General features: G+C 40.4%; 2 protein-coding genes across 3 annotated transcripts; both read right to left on the bottom strand.

Moving 5' to 3' along the window:
* Positions 1 to 1,813: 1,813 nt before the first annotated feature.
* cpz (carboxypeptidase Z) lies at positions 1,814 to 9,108 on the bottom strand. 2 transcript variants are annotated; one of them, XM_031750406.2, is made up of 13 exons: positions 8,801 to 9,108; positions 8,302 to 8,334; positions 7,568 to 7,619; positions 7,114 to 7,436; positions 6,797 to 7,012; positions 6,066 to 6,262; positions 4,432 to 4,593; positions 3,920 to 4,078; positions 3,703 to 3,838; positions 3,442 to 3,581; positions 3,215 to 3,314; positions 2,896 to 3,041; positions 1,814 to 2,792 (listed from the first exon to the last, which is right to left on the bottom strand). In XM_031750406.2, exons 1-13 carry the CDS (start codon positions 8,892 to 8,894, stop codon positions 2,589 to 2,591), a joined length of 1,962 nt encoding a protein of 653 aa, XP_031606266.1. In that variant the 5' UTR covers positions 8,895 to 9,108; the 3' UTR covers positions 1,814 to 2,588. The 2 variants fall into 2 exon arrangements, with proteins under 2 accessions (XP_031606266.1, XP_031606265.1); XM_031750405.2 differs by having other exon boundaries at positions 6,027 to 6,262; positions 8,801 to 9,107.
* Positions 9,109 to 10,174: 1,066 nt separating this feature from the next.
* On the bottom strand, positions 10,175 to 11,803 carry LOC116328573 (G-protein coupled receptor 26-like). The gene is made up of 3 exons (XM_039613517.1): positions 11,130 to 11,803; positions 10,828 to 10,941; positions 10,175 to 10,418 (listed from the first exon to the last, which is right to left on the bottom strand). The coding sequence occupies exons 1-3, from the start codon at positions 11,801 to 11,803 to the stop codon at positions 10,175 to 10,177; spliced, it is 1,032 nt and encodes a 343-aa protein (XP_039469451.1).
* Positions 11,804 to 16,663: the final 4,860 nt, after the last annotated feature.

Genomic DNA, 16,663 nt, shown 5'->3' on the forward strand with positions numbered 1-16,663 from the left:
AATTCTATGGGGTTTTTTTCAACATGTGTAAAAAGATCATCCAGGAGTCATTACTTTTCATTAAAAATGATTTTTAATTGCATATGAGCAGTGCAATAATATATTTTTAATAAGGTTACGTGTAGGTACAAAAGCCTACAATTAAATAAAGAGAGCTTCAATCCAAATTAGTACTGCTGGTAAACTTACATACACACTGCATTTTGGGGTTACAAATTATGATTTAAAATAGCACAGCAACACACAGTAGCCTTGACACATCCTGTCACTTTAAAACATTATAGTGCATTTACTTGCTGCGGCTCATAGTTATGCATTTCAACACACAGCACAGTCTTATGGAACTGCGATATTCTTGGTCCCTCAATATGTCTATAAAGTTTACCCAAGGATCCCTGTACTCCTCATCTCACTTCTTTATCTTTGCGCTATACATATTAGTATGTTTCATGGTACTCGTCACTCCAGCCCCGTCTGCGTGCATTTTTCTATGCAGTATGAATCCATTTGTCTCCACTGACGGAAAATAATTGCAAAGCAAACAAATCATCTCTGCCACATTGAGCAGGCCTCTACTCCTGGGGCATAGCAGCTAGATAGCTACAGGAATGAAAGACTGACTGACGCAGAGAGGAGCACAGAGAGGGAAAGGAAGGCGAGGATGAGAGCAGGATAGAGGAAGCTCAGAGCAAAGTGGTTTGGCATTTGCATTATATATGCAGAGTGTTAAAAAGTGTTATGTTGGAGAAACTGATGCAGTCAGATTGAAAGTGACTACATGGTGCACTGGGAAAGCCAGAGAAAGAGAGAGGGCCAGAGACCTTAGTGGAAGACTGCCAGATGGAAACTCACTCCAGGAACATAAGGAGGAGGCATCTGGGAACACACCGCCTTGGAAAAAAAAAGAAAGAAAAAAAAAAGATAATTATAGCATGATGCAAAAATGGCCTTTTCAAAAAGAAAACCTACATCTAGTATAACTGTGTTCTTGCTTTAATATCAACAGCAGGGTTCAGTGAGAAGAAAAGGACTCAGAAGAAGAGTGTTTCTAAAATCTACACAGCCCAACCCAGGCTGCTTCACTGCATTAGTATCACTAGTACTTAGTATTTCTACTTTATATGCTATAGGTCCGAACAGAAGAGCAGTGGAGGGGAAGTGCACGCTTAAACAACTTTTCCCACAAAACCCACAATACTTGAACCAAACTACCCAGATGTGAAAAGCCATTAACATGGAAAGGGAAGAATTAAATCTGTTCTAAATTAAATATGCCTACAAATTTTTAGGAATTGTGCAACTTACCTCTGTGTGAACACAATCTAGATCACCTTAAAGTTTGCACCTGAAGGAAAGTCATGTGTCAAACTGAAAAATAGCATTGTTGCGCTGGGCTTTTCTCGCAGATACTAAAGTCAATAACCTGCCAACTGTCAGTTCACATTCTACTTTTAGAAACGTAAAGGGTAAAAATGTACGGAGCAGCTGGAAGCATTAACTGTGGTACTACATATATGACTACAGAGTTTGTTAGCAAAACAACTGTCGTTCAATGCTAAAAATCACAACAGAGCACCTGGCTAAGGCGCAAGGATACGGCACGCACTTGCACACCAGCACTACATGTTCTTCCGCTGGATAGCTTAAAAACATAAGGATAAAAACAACTTCACTCTGACAGCTTATCCTCTCTTCTGGGTATTCCTGGGATTCACATGGACTTTTAACTCAACACAGAAAAATCAAAGTGTGGAAATTAAATAAACTGTGAAAGGTTTTTTTTAAACATTTAACAAATTACTAAACACTAGGATAAAGAAATGTATAAACTCTTTAATGAAGAATACAAATGCACTTTACGCTAATTAGAGAATTCATTGTTGAAGTCGACGAAAATACCATGATATGTTCTCTTGCGCCCTCTACTGACATAATACGAAAACCACTCCCCGAAGTTGAAATATAATTGAAACAAAAGAGTGCCAGAAATATTCACTATTTATTTGTTATGCTTGTGGGGAAAAAGCAAGGCTTACTACAGTTTTGAGATGGCACAGTGTTGCTGCTAATCCAAGCTCTATGTCACATGCTGTTACTGGTCCAGAGGGCTTAAATTTTTTGTGTATTGTATAAAATATAGATAAATGTTACAAGAAATTTACTTGTACATGCCCATAAAAAAATAAACATAACAAATCCCAACTCATTTTTTAATGTACACAAATGTGTGTAGATGCAGTGTTGTAAAACTGTTAGCAAAATATCAAGTCCCATCTCTTTAATTGTGATGAGGTTTTAGGGGATGATTGTGGCATCCATATTTCATTCATTATCCAGTAAATGCTGCTTCAAAGCAATGCTGCCCCCAAATCTCACTCACAACCCAAAATTAAATGTGTTGCCGGTTGGAAAAAATGCTAATTCACATCCTTACAGGAAGTACTGCAATGTGTTCGGTTACTGCTGGTTAGTGTCACAGCTCCTGCTACATAAACGCCTCTGAGAGCACCAGTGGGACTGGATGTAAAATGGTCCTTCACCAGTCTCCTTGGAGGTGGTAATCAGGATCTTTATTGTCCCAAATGTGTCTACACATTTCTCAGCAGCCAGGTTGGAGGTGAGATACCAGACTGGGAGAAGTAGTTCCACCACCATGGTTTTTCCTCCCTCTCTCTCCCACTATCACCCACATCTGGATCCCTGTATTGCTCAAACTGGTTGTAGGGGTCAAATCGATCCCATGTGTCTGCTGTGGGGAAGAGGTGGTCATCAATATCGGGCTCCACGGGAACCTGGATGCAGGACATGAGTGAAAATGGTAGAGCAGAGGTGAGGAAGGAGGTAATATTTAAAAGAATGTGGTACAGAGGGTACAGCGGGACTTTGAAGACAAACCTTCTGCAGGAGAAAGTCAACACGTCCAGCCTTTCTCATGGTGTGAGGCAAATAAACTCTCTTGGTGACCTTGGAGTAACCTTTGGCTGTGGCTGTCACGATGTGAGTACCAGGGTTAAGCAGCCTCCAATAGTCTCCTTCTTCAGCTGGAAGAAAGGCAATAAGTAGACGCAGAACGGTGGGAGGGAAAATGAAGGAAGTTAAAAGGAGAAAGTCAGTAAAATGTGTATTGTCTAAGGTTAATTTACACATTTACAAGTGGATAAAAAGTAAGACTACAACACATCAAATGGAAATATAATGACATTGTTATGTATACCTGTGGTGACATCTTTTCTAACACCCCTGATGGAGATTGTTGCATCTTTTATTCCATTACCATTAACATCCTTAACTATTCCCTTTATTCCTCTGTGGACCTGTTTAGAGAAAAGGAATAAAATGGCAAGATTTGTCAAGCGTCAGTTAGTTTAGCTTTTTATCCATGCGTTCAACATTATGATATTTCTCATTATTCACAGTTAAGAAAAAAAAAGTGACACTTACAGACTCAAGAAAACTGAGGAGAGCTTCTTTATTCCTCTTCCATTCTGGGTAAAGCTCAGCCTCTGAGGGGAATTTGTCACATCCAAGCTCCACGGTTATCTCAAGACAGTTAGTGTGTAAATAATTAAAGTCTGACATACCTGCAAAAAGTATGAGAGGTGCACACATTGTGAGAAACTTGGGAAAAAAATATTTACGTAAAGAAGGTTGATTTATGTCTTTTGCTGTGAGAATTAAGGAGTGGAGTTAAAAGGATCTCACCACCAGCAAAACTGTACCACAGTGCCCCATTGATAATCCCCCGAGTTCGATAAAAGGAGGCACCACACCTCTCTGTGTCATTGTTTGACATAGTGGCATGAGCATCGGCATATGTGCGAGCCAGCTGCTTGAAGACCTGAGCATTGGAAGATTATTGGCCAAGGTGGACATTGATTGTAATTAGAAATCTGCTATCTATAAAATTCCGCTCCCCTACCTGTTCATCCGGAGTGGGGGAGAACATCCGCTCCTCATGAGGATGTCTAGAGTAGTCAAATGGATAGGAGATCACCAGATCCCCTCCGTGGAGGCTGGCAGACTGAACGAAAGGCAGAGACCTGACCCACTTCATCACTGCATAAGTCTCTGGTGCCACCTACAGTAAAAAGAAAAGATTGAATCATTTTGGAAGCCAATATGAAATAACTGCTGGAGATTATTCCTGGTAATTGTTAGTAAATTAGTACTACCTTCTTAAGTCTTGATGCATGCTCCATGTACAGAAATCCCAAAAAGTTGCTTCTGGTCATCTGGATGTAGCATTTTCAGTGGGAGAAACTAAAACTGCTCATTTCAGTCATTATGCAAATGTTCTGTTTATACGTTTGGGGAAACCTGCAGTCAGCTGGGACTGAAGAAGTCACTTGGATGAGTGACGAAACATTTCTGCCACTGAAAAAGCTCTACGTCCAGAGGAACAGAGTCAACTTTCTGGTACTGCCTTCTTACCTTCCCAAACCAGTATGCGTCGGGAATCGGGATGTGGTCAGTACGGTAGTGCCTGCTGCGTCGGTTCCGGTACAAGATGGACGTAAGGTCCGGAAAGTTCCGGTTCAGGTCAATATTCTGGGCGTTGGTTCGACCATTGGTCCAACCATTCAACAAGTGACCCTGAAACATTTAGATTCACACTAAAAGCATTAAGATGTGTAAGGCTGCTGAGACTGATGACAACATTAACTGTAACGATGTCATGTCCAGACATTAGTAGGTGCCGTGACTATATTAAGAGCAAAATATTATGATTATTAGTCAGGAATCCAAGAAGAAACATGTTAGACTATGACTGTTAATTCTATTGTTAACATGAAGACAAGATCATATATCCGTCAAGAGAAAGAGTAGCGAATAGAAGCTGAAACCATTAAGTCTTAAACATAAGATGAGATGAGATAAGCATTATTGTCACTGTAAGCACAAGCATGCAATAAAATTGGAATGAGCACAACAATTTCTTTATCTCATCCAAATAATCAACAAAGATATTTTTTTGGATTATTTAAATTGTTACATGCTGTAAACATTTATGTATATGTGTCCATATACAGAATAAATATTTCAGCAGTCTGTTTTAACTATCTCTCTTTTTTTTTAAATGAATACAAATGGAAAGTTACCACACTACATGCAGTACATAACATTTAAAATATGGTCATATTCATATAAAATGTGTGATACACTCTAAACTTTCATTTGTATTTAAATCATGCTCTCTGGATAAATCACTCAGCGCAGTAAATGTGTTTGCGAGTGTTGCTGTATTTAAATTACTGCACAGTACATGCAATGACAATGGCAGTTCTAACAGTGGACTTCATAATCTTTTTATCAATCCTGTATCAAACAGCTGATACACACATTTAAGCATGGAGACAGTCAGTGTATAATATTTATGCAGTGTGTGTCAGAGGTACAACATCAAGGCTGCATGCATATACAACATTTCAAATAAATGTTCCACCACCAGTGTTGTTATTCCGAGTATTCATTAAGAGATGCCAGCATAGAAGTCTCACCATGTTTGAGAATCCAGCATAATGCATGCCAGAATAAACAGAGCTCAAAGACTTCTACAACTGCTCAACAGGCTAGATAAGTGAAGCAAGGTACATGCAGATTTCACACTGCCAGCTATGTTATCTATGCAAACTTAATTTCAGATGTTTTGAAACCCTGGCAAATTCAAATCAAAGTTTATGCATTTGTCTGGGAGTAGGTGGACTTGCCCTGGGCAACAAAACTATGTAGACAGACAAGCAGACAGGCTGACAGAGAGGGAGGTAGGAGGTGGAAGCCTGGAGTCATTTCGTAGAGCTTCTGTGCTTACACAGTTATGTATTAAATGGTTAAAAGTTTCCTCTTAGGTTTCAAATTTCACAGTCCATAATCCACATTGAAAAGCTCTGTGCATTAGCTGTTCTTAGCTGACTGACCCACTCTTCCACCTTCACACCTGAAGCTGAGCAGATTAAATAGACCAAGATCATTCAATAAATTGAGATCGGATAATGACAGTTTGTCTTTTTTCTGTTAACAATATTTACTTCATGGTTGATGAGCTCCGGGTCATTGTTATCCTCTACCTCTGAGGCGGCTAGCTCATAGCCATCGGGGTTCATGGAGGCTAGAATATGGATGCGAGTGGTGTTGATGATGGTCTGAATTCTTTGGTTTCCCAGGATATATTCCGAACACAGGTACTGGGCCAAGTAGATGAGCAGCTGGCGGCCCAGCACTTCGTTGCCATGCATGTTGCCCACCAACTTGATCTCTGGCTCTACTACAGTTCATGGACAGAAGTGCAAATCATTAAATCTGCATTCTCTTATTTTTTTTTAAACTTTTGCCATTTTGAGCAGAACAAGCAATAAACACAAATCAAATTAATTATTTAGACAGTTGTTCTGATGAACGTAATAACTGTGTGTCTGTTTAAACAACCTGAGGAGGGGTCAAAATAACCTTTCAGGAATGTTTGTGTCAATTATCTACTTTTAAAGAAAGCACCTGGCTTGTTAGCTGAGGCTATATTGAGAATATATATTTAGTGTAAAAAATCTAAAGCTGGAAACAATTTTAAGAGGGCTAAGATAAAGCCAAAAGAATAAAGTTGAGTGAGGGATCTTGCATTTAAGACATTGAGCTAAATAATGGTAAAACCCTGCAGAGCTGAGAGGAGCTGCTATTCGCTGATAAGATCACAAATAGCAATGCTGTATGTAAAATATCTGATCATTTGTTTTCCCCAAATCTTAGAGAGGTAAAACATTTTTTTAAATAACATCATACATTTGCATTAACCTTCCTTACTCACAAAGCTCATGGTGTCCGGGGTTGTTGGTGAACTCAATCACCAGTAGATCCCTGCCCTCAGTGCTCCGTCCGATGCTGTAGACATGGGAGATATGAGAGCACTTGGCTGCTGTTCTCTTCAGGATGCTGTACATCTGTGCATTGGAGGTGTAGGTGAACTGAATGATAGTACTGGGCTCCTGAGGAGAGAGACTGGACAGTGCTTGCTCCTGTCTGGCTGGAGGAGGGACACCAAGATTTAGGGGAAGGCAAGAAGAGTGCTTCAAAAGAGCATCAGACTTACTCAGGCAGTATACAGAGCATTAACATGACCTTTACCTTTCAGCCCTGCCAGCGGATCAAAGCAGCCTTCTTGATCACTGGCAAAGAAGCGGTCACAATCCAGGAAATAAGGCCAGGCCATCTCAATGGCCTCAAAGGCATGTATACAGTCCTTCCTCAGTGCCTCACATGTGCTCCGGCAGGGTTTGACCATCTTGTCATCTCGGCAGGGTGAGGCCAGTACTGAGCAACCTACAAGACGAATCTCAGGGGAGCACTCCCCATTCAAAAGGCCATGGATGACACTTAGGAGGAGGTACTCTGCCCCTGACTCTGCCTCCAAACGAGTCCGATGACCAAGGATGTTAGGGAATATGGTTCTGGATATAATGTATACATGATTTTTTAACAGCATGATTTACATCAACATGTAAAAAACAGCACCTTATGAGACCGTTGTGTAGTTACGGTTTTTGTTGGCAAGATTTTTTGGCCAAGCCCTGTAACTTACCTAGAGTATTCCAAATCATTACAATAGCCCAGGTTCAGCTCTGTGCATTTAGCTGTTGGAACAGAGCAGATGTAAAGAAAGACAAGGAGTCAAAAAGAGGACACACATGGTTCAATTAAATCATTATTTTTAAGTATTCTTTACATGTTTTTTTCGCCAGTGCTCAAATATAAAGACTATACTGTAAATCACATATTTACGAGTAGTTTGAAGATAATGCCTTATCTCTTTGGATACAGTTCATATGGATTACATGGTTTGAGTTTTTCACATTCCTTCGGAGCTCTGATGTTGTATGATTATGTGCCATTAGCCCTGACTTGTTATGACTTGTTCACTGTCTCTTGGATGAGACTCAATTAAATCAGTTTTTTGGGGGGAAAAGCACCATTTGCTATCAGCTTGTATAAGATTTTGTGGGAAAACTGCTAATTTGTCTGATATAGCACCTCATCACAGAATAGACAAGCACAAATCCTCAAATACAGACTGAGCCTTGGTACTGCATTTTTTGTTCTTTATGTTAGAGATTACAGCTCTATCTCATCTATCTGGAGCAGCTGCATGCTGCATCTTGTAGGTACAGCTCTTCTGTTTTACCTGACTTAAAGGTCAGGTCATGGGCTCAAAATTCAACTAAGGGCATGCTCCACAGCTAGGTTTACCCAGTCGTATCAAACGTTATTCAATCCATACAATTAAAAATTTGTCCAGTAAAAAAAAAATGCACATACGTTTTTCCTCATATGCACTGTTGCTGCATCTTCCTGTGAAAAAAATAAATAATACAAACTCAAAAATATATAAACATCGCTGATTGAACGCTAGATGGCGACATCGTAACAACAAACCAAAGAAGAAACTCCATTTAAAATCACAGTTTATTCAGAAACAAACAGCAGCTGGCCATGAGTCTGTCACACACATTTATTCTTAAATCTCCCTTACACGTCTCTGCAGAGTCTAATTTGGCTATTATGTAATAAAACTGAGAAATATGCAGACAAAAAAAGCGCCTATTAGCTGTCTCGAAGCAGAGAATTCAAATTAATAGGTAGGCCTTAAAATTATTTGAATTAGTATCCGGGTAACTTAGCATCGGAAGTCGAAAGCAGTCTATCAGCTAAAGCGTGTGGACGTTAAGGTCTGTTTTAACTCCCACAGACTCTAAGTCATGCATCACAGGTTTGGGTTTGCACGGTACGCGTATTTGTTTGGACCAGATGACCTTACCTAAATACTCGTCTCCTGGATGGCAACTCTGCTGCGGGACGCACAACGAAGTTTTCGCCCAGAAAAGAAACATTACCAAAAGTCCTAGCTGCATGTTGGAGTGCTTTGCGCTGCCAGAAAACTCGGTGTGTGATGTGGCAGTGTGTGTTTGAAGCTGCCACTTTTCGTTTTCTATGCTGGATGATAATTACCACCCACAGGACGGAAACCTCCTTCCTTTGTTTTATCGGTGCATCCCTGACCTGAAAAAACTGAGGCGAACCAGTAGAGTGGTGCTGATCATATTTCACTGCACAGAGCGCTGTGCGCGTGTGTGTGTGTGGGGTGTGGGCACGAGGAAGAAACGTGGCTTGTGGGGGTGGGAGTAAGAAAAGTTTGTGTCTCTGCCTATTATTTGACATAATAGCGCTGCAGAGGCTGTTCACACACCAGTGTATGGATAGGTTTGCACCATTAGGGTGTCTGAGAATCTTCATCGACCTTCGTATTCCCGGCTTTTGTAAGAATAATAAGCCATTACCAAGCTGTAACGGGGATTTAAAATGTGCTTAGCAGCAGTTCCCACGGGCTTAAGAGGAAGCAGCAAAAGATTCAAAAATAAGTATGATAGCTTCTCAAGATTCTAGATCACAGGTTTCTTAATTTTTTCTTTTAACCGTTCAATATTGGATACTTCTTCATTTTTATGCTTGAACAGAGACACGTGGAAATATAAGTTTAAAATCTGTTCAGGTCATATTAGTTAATAAAAGATCACGATCATAATATTTGACTCACTAGTCTAGACTGATGCAGTATTGCAGTATACACTCACTTTAAGTACTCAAATAGAAGACTCGATTTTCATCTGTGGCAGTGGAGTTTATTTTTGAAAGCGCTCTGATATAACAATTTCACACATCCTCTTTGTATCTATTTCTGCACTCTATTTCAGTCATTAACACAAACAAAATGTAAGCATAAAACAATAATAAATGAGCAAATGGACAAATCCAGTGTTATCACACTTTATAGATACATTTCCACCAGTGACAGTACTAAACATGTTGCAGTTTTCATGTGGTGCATCCTTGGTTGTGCATCTCCAGGCAAACTAATGAGCCCTGTGGAAACAGCAAGCTGTAGAGGCTGAAAAGGCTTCGCCACACATCGGAGGTGAGAGGTGCCGTTGAGTATGAATTGTTATGTGTCCTTCACAGTTCTCCCAGTGGAAAATAATTTTCCTTTAACAGTCACATGACACATTTCTTTGTTAAAAAGTCCTTGAGCAAGGCATTGACTACTTTCAATCTGCTGACCTTTTTGACTTTAAAGACCGTGACCTTTTGCACAAAAGATCAAAGCATTAAATCATTTAAAAATGACACATCAAGCTCAAGTAATCCTGGCAAGACAGCTGTCATCTGTGGTGTCAAATGTGCTGCTTGCGCTGGTCACAGACAGGAAGTAGTGATCTTTTCCTACAACTCGGCTGATGATACTAACCAGGACCTTCCTGTACTGCTGCCGCAGAAGACAATAGACGAATGGGTCACTGGAAGCCTTGGCGTAGAACAAGCATTTGGTGGCAATGCCCCAGTAACGAGGGATGCGCACAGAGGGCAACAATTCCACCAACCTGTGGGAGGAAGACAGAAAAAGTAAATTCCACTTCCCCGGATGTGTATTTATAGCATGGAAAGTTATGGAAACAACAAAAGGCATCTGTTGCCTTCATGGGGGTTCTTCCCCTGTCATATTGGTTTAGAGGCAAGTTGGGGTTTTTTTTACTGTACAAATAAATGGTCTAATGCAATCCACTGCAACATTCATACAATGAATGGAACCTTATTAGGGCTAATTATGATGATGCTGTGTTACAGAAGTAATGACTCCACTTTATGGAAGATGTATGCCTTCTAGATATATTCGCGACTGAATATTATAAAATATAGAAGACATTCACATTTTAAAACAAAGTTCAGTCAAATGCCATAACAGACTTGGTTCCATGCTGCCATTCCACTTAACTACACAGGAAGGGTTACCTGGTGATAACATATGGTGAAAAGCAGAGGATGAAGGAGCCAATGAAGATGCAGATCTTTTTAGTGGCGCGCTGCTTTCTCTTCTTCCGTTGCGCTAGGCACCTCTCCTTCACACTGATTAAAAAAATAACCACATTAATTTCTAACATTAATAATTAATAAACTGATTAACATGTTACCTAATATTACGCAACCGTTTTTCCAGTATTGCGTAACGAGTCGAGATTTTTTTTTCTCCAATTAAGCTGCTTTGAAAACAGAGGCATGTCATACTTCTTTTTTTTTTTAAGAAAACACTCTACCTGGGGTGGATATCAACCAACAGAAGCAGAGTCTGCACTGTAATTACATCTATCCTCTTGCAGTGTGACTTAGCCACTCTCAAAACTTTCAGGTAAGCGAAGCACAAGACGAGGAGGCAGAGCGCAAAGCTGCTACCGTGGAACAGCGCTGTGAAGGTGGCGTAGATTCCCAGCTGAGACGCCTGCTCCGAGTCCAGGTGAACTGTGCATGAGGCATAAGTGTAGCTGTAGCCTCCCCAGTCCATCATCAGCTGAGTGACAGAAAAGATGAGAGAGTGAAGCCAGGAGTAGGCCACGATCAGAAAAGCGTCCCTGTAGCGCATCTTGCTAGAGTATCTCAGAGGAAATACCACCGCTATCCACCTGTCCATGCTCAGCGCCGCCATGCTCAGCATGGCATTACTGGTGATAAAAGTCTCAGCAAAGCTGACGACGTGGCAGAACAAGTCCCCCAAGGGGTTTGCGCCACTGACCACCCCCAGAAAAGTGGCAGGCATGTTGATAATACTGAGGAGGATGTTAGATAAAGAGAGATTTATCATAAAGATTCCTGGCACATGGGCTCTTAAATCGCTGCTCTGAACGAAACATAGCAGTACCGACAAGTTGGTCAGCAGAGAGACAACAGCTATTATCACAATGGACACTTCCAGAAGGAACTCCGGTATGCTCATATCTCGTGGTTCGTGTTAGCAGCAGCCGTGGGGAGGATTCTATGGAGAGTCCGCCATGCTCTCTCCTTTTGCCCCCCACCAGCTATGACGGATAGTCATTGCCACATGCCAGACGCGCACTTGTGAGCCAAGCAGAGAGAAAGCGCTGTCCGGTGCTGAAATGCCTCAACAAACCTTCCCGTCAGCGTTGAGTTAATAACTTAAAAGTTGCTTAAGATTTCGAGGAACTGAAATACTACTGATCGCGCCGATTTCTCCTCTAATGACAGTAGTTTAGTCCAAATTGAAGAGCTGAGCAAATGATAACATGAGATTGCCGGGTGGTCTCAGCGCTTACTCTCGATCATGCGCACTACCCGGCGCCTCCTCTCTCACTGGCAATGCCGTGCGCCCTGCACGTGCGGTCGGTGACTGGCTCATGTGATGCTTGAACAATATCCATGCGAACAAGAGTTAATGTGAGAGATGGGGATGTTGTGTTTGCATCCAGCTTTAAGTTTTTATCCCAAAAGACAAGCTCAGTTTTGCTCAGCTGAGCTGTGCTGTCTGTGACTATGGAAGGAGAGCAGAGCTTCGAAAAAAAAGGGCTAGTGTGTGTGTGTGTGTGTGTGTGCGTGTGTGTGTGTGTGTGTGTGTGTGTAACCACCAACCACACTCTAAACACACACCACCACTATCACACCATGACCTCAAAGGACATTACATGGACTAAAACTTGACTCATCCTAACCACAGCTGCTTCATGCCTTACTCTAACCTTTTATTCTAGATATGAAACACACACTCACCTTATAATCGAATGACCTGCCTCAGCGAACAGCCCTTTGTCACCATGATGTAACTGTGAAAGCAGATTTGGGTCCCCATAACATGAGTAATATTGGGACCACAAACACACACACACACACACACACACATCTCCATAGCAACAGAAGATCTCTGGTGTCTTCATCACTCTTTGAACTTCATCTTACTTAGCATTGATTTGTTTTGATTTGCCCTCAAATGCCTTCAAGAAGTCATTTGCCACCGCACGTTCATTTAAATACACTTCTTGAAAGCATCAGGCGCTGTGTTAAGAATAATATGGATTACAAAGGCAGGTTGAAAGGACAGAAGAGCTGGCAAATTAAGAGAAGACGAATGGAACCTGAAAAGCTGAAGGGAAACTGGATTGAGGGGGAGGAGGAACACATGTGGGAGAAATGAAGAAAAAAAGATGCCGGTTGTTGTTTTACATACATAGTGCAGTTTCAGATTGCCTTCGCAGTGTATTTCCATTTGAACTCTTTAATAGATTTTAATCATCAATAAAAACAGAAAAATATTACCACTTTAACAAGTTGGTGGAAACAAGCTTGACGTTACAGAAGAAAAGTGAAAAGAGTACACATTATTTTATTTTAGATTTACATTTTATATATGCATTTTTTGTTTATCACTGTGATATTAACTTTTCAGTGTTGCATATTCCTACTCAGAGGCTGTAACAGGGGCTTAGTTTGTTCTCATTTTGGCAATAATGACATGTCTCCATCTTGACATAGAAAAAGGCCCTTTTTTCACTTCAGTGAAAACCAATAACAGTGCTTTAAGTGCAGTATTGACAGGTCTGTTGCACTGAACTGCAGTACATATTCTGTTTTCTGGGCTGACATTGATTTAAGGTTGCATGGATAATTCCTGTCACATGTAAAATCTAAAGCCTGCATAGTTAGTTCAAACACAGTTCAAACACGATGTGTTTGATGCCTAAAAACATGTGCGGGCTTGTGAGTGTGACTGATGGACATCTTTTGCCTCATTATACACACATTATTCAGTTTATGTTGTCTTAGGGCATGCGAGTGGGCTGTGTTTTCTTTCCTATTTCCTCATGTGTTTCATCCTCTGTGTCCCCAAAGGCTACATTTATATTCAATCATTAACAGGTTCCTAGATCGTATTTACAGTATCTGCTGCAATAGCCCCAGTGATGTACTTTTTCTTCTTTTGGTGTTTTGTCATGCTGCTTTCCTCAGTGGAATTATTGTTATTGAGTGTGTAATCGAATGGCTAAACTGCTGTGAAGAAAAAACAGCACCTCTCAGTTGCTAAGAAGAAGGAAGAAATATCGGGAGAAATAGCAGAAGAGAAAGAAGGAGAAATTACCTTCGGAAACAACCCTCTAAGTGATCTCATATTCTCACTGGGCTTCTGTGGATGGCGAAGCTGTTATGCCAGTATCAGAATAGTGATGGGGAAAGCACTTAAGAAGTCCCACTGACAGGCATCCCACTCAACCTTGAGCCACTGCCTCTGGCTGTTAGACTATATATATACATACATGTATACATATATATATATATATAAATAGACAGAGAGAGAGAGAAAGAGAGAGATGCTGTGAGTATCTGCGCCATTACGTAACATCACAGTTCCCACAGTCAACTCTTCACCTTAACTTCGTCTTTATTAATTCCCCATAAAATATGAAAATATTTTTAGTTTCTGTCCATGCATCCATCTGTTAATGTAGCCTCCATTATTACTACTGCACACAAGTCTTTTGTATATATGAGGTATGTATTCCCTTTAATATTTTTTATTCAAGTGTTTAAGAGTTTGTATTTATATTATTTAAGAGTTTTCGCTTTTTTTGTTTGAGTATGAGTAAATTTCACTGTGATGCTGTGACAGTAGTTTAAGGACAGTCTCTTATCTCTTATGGTAGGTTCCATCATTCTGATATATGGATCCTTGTAGGTGTACTTGGCCTATTTTAAAATGAAACTCATTGTGTTTTATACATGCTTATTCCACTATGTTTGGTGTAGTACATAAAGGCTGCTAGTGACAGAAAGAAGAAGATTGCTCCTTTTTGGCAGCTATGACCCTGATCTGTCTGCTCTATTAAAATCAGTTCTACATTAGAAAGACCTAAGAGGAAGGCGCTCTGTAGTGGTGTTGGTAGCATGCCCCTCCTTTGTAATAACTTTTCAGCAACGATGCTGATGGTCATGAGAGGAGAAAAAGAGATGGGCTCCAAAGAAGACAAAGACTGTAACCAAATGTCAGGGTGAGTGTTACTGGAGTGTGAGATTCTGGGTGAATGAACAGGTCGTGACCCTTTGAGCTACAGAACAATCACAAACACTAACTCACTCAGACAATCACATGTCCAGATACACACAGGCCATCAGTTTCGCCAAGGTTCTCTGTCAGTCTTCCTGTTCCTTCCTTCTTCTACCTTCCTATTTATTTCACTCTGAGTCACATGTTAACAGTGACTCTATGATACTGTTGAAGGTGTCACTCTTTTTACACTTGTTAATGAAAGTCTCTGACAGGAGTGAAACTACTTCTAATAATCCGTATCAGGTCAGAACATACAGACTCAGGCGAAATCTATGATCTATGTATTCATACATAAGTGTAAAAATGATGCAGATATTTATTTATTTGTTGTTTTTGGATTTCACCCATTAAATAGATGATAGGCCTCAGGGGGCCAAAGGCATTTTTAAAGGCTTCTGGTGCAGCAAGCAGATATTTAAGCCAAGCATCCCTGTTCAATTGTTTACAAATAGGGATAAATGAAATAAAACTAATAACAGGCTAAATTATCATCTGACTCTGTATATCATTACAGTAAATAATATAAAATAAAATAAAATAAATAAAGTTATGAGGTGATTGCAATGCAAGCTTTCAGCTTTAATTCAGAAGGTTTTACAAAACTATTGAATTGCAGTCCTTCTATATATGGTTCCCCATGTTCAGGGGCTCAAAAGTAATGACAAATGACCAATATGATCATTCATCATTGTATTGTATTGTAAAAAAAATTAAAGAGATTAAAGATCAATCTGGAGTCGATTTTGAGTGTTGATTTAGCATTTTAGACCGGTTCACTAAAAATATCAATATGAGGTGCAAAGAGATGTCAAAGTGAAAGGGGCCATCATGTCACAGTACTGGGTCTGGGACTCAGTGTTTTTTGATTAACTTATAGTCTTGGATTTGTTGTTTCTCATGGTTTTGATTCTCACTATTGTTTTCTGCTTATGTTATTTATAATTCAATTCAATTCAATTCAATTTTATTTATATAGCGCCAAATCACAACAACAGTCGCCTCAAGGCGCTTTATATTTTAAGGTGGGAAGGAAAAACTCCCTTTTAACAGGAAGAAACTTCCGGGAGAACCAGGCTCAGGAATGGGCGGGGCCATCTGCTGTGACCGGTTTTGACTGGTCTTTAGGTTTCTGTCTCTGTGCCTCCCGGTGTTCCTTGTGTCACGTCTAGTCAAGTTATGTTTTCATGTCTGTGCTTCTCCTTGTTTCAGCGTCAAGTCCATGTCTCTGTGCCTGTCTCATGTTTCCTGTTTTACTTTGACGGTCTCATGTCCTATGTTAGTGTTTTCAGTTTTGCTTCCTACCGGTGTCATTGTGTGTGATTGCTCCCAGCTGTGCTCTCCTCCTGTGTCTCATTCCCTCATTATCCCTCTGTGTATTTAAGCCCTTTGTCTTCCTCTGTTTGTTGCTGGATTGTCTCTGCATCATTCGCTGCATTTCCCATGTCTCAGGTTTCTACTTTCTTTTTACTTGTTTATAGTTTTTCTCCCACTTCAGTCATTGTCTTCCTGGATTTTTGTTTATATTTTGCTCTACCATAATTAGATGCACATTTTCAGTCTAAGTCCATTGTTAGTGTCTGCATTTGCGTCCACACTACATTCCACACGTCTGCCATAGCTGACGTTACGCATCATTAGACTGAAAACCCAAATAAAAGGCCCAGTCAGTAGGATAACTGTCACAGGAAGGGAATGGACTCAGGCGCAGACCAGCTCATTCAGAATAAAAAAGTCAATAGTTTA

This window comes from Oreochromis aureus, linkage group 6 (genome assembly GCF_013358895.1).
Source record: "Oreochromis aureus strain Israel breed Guangdong linkage group 6, ZZ_aureus, whole genome shotgun sequence".
Classification (NCBI taxonomy): Eukaryota; Metazoa; Chordata; class Actinopteri; order Cichliformes; family Cichlidae; genus Oreochromis; species Oreochromis aureus.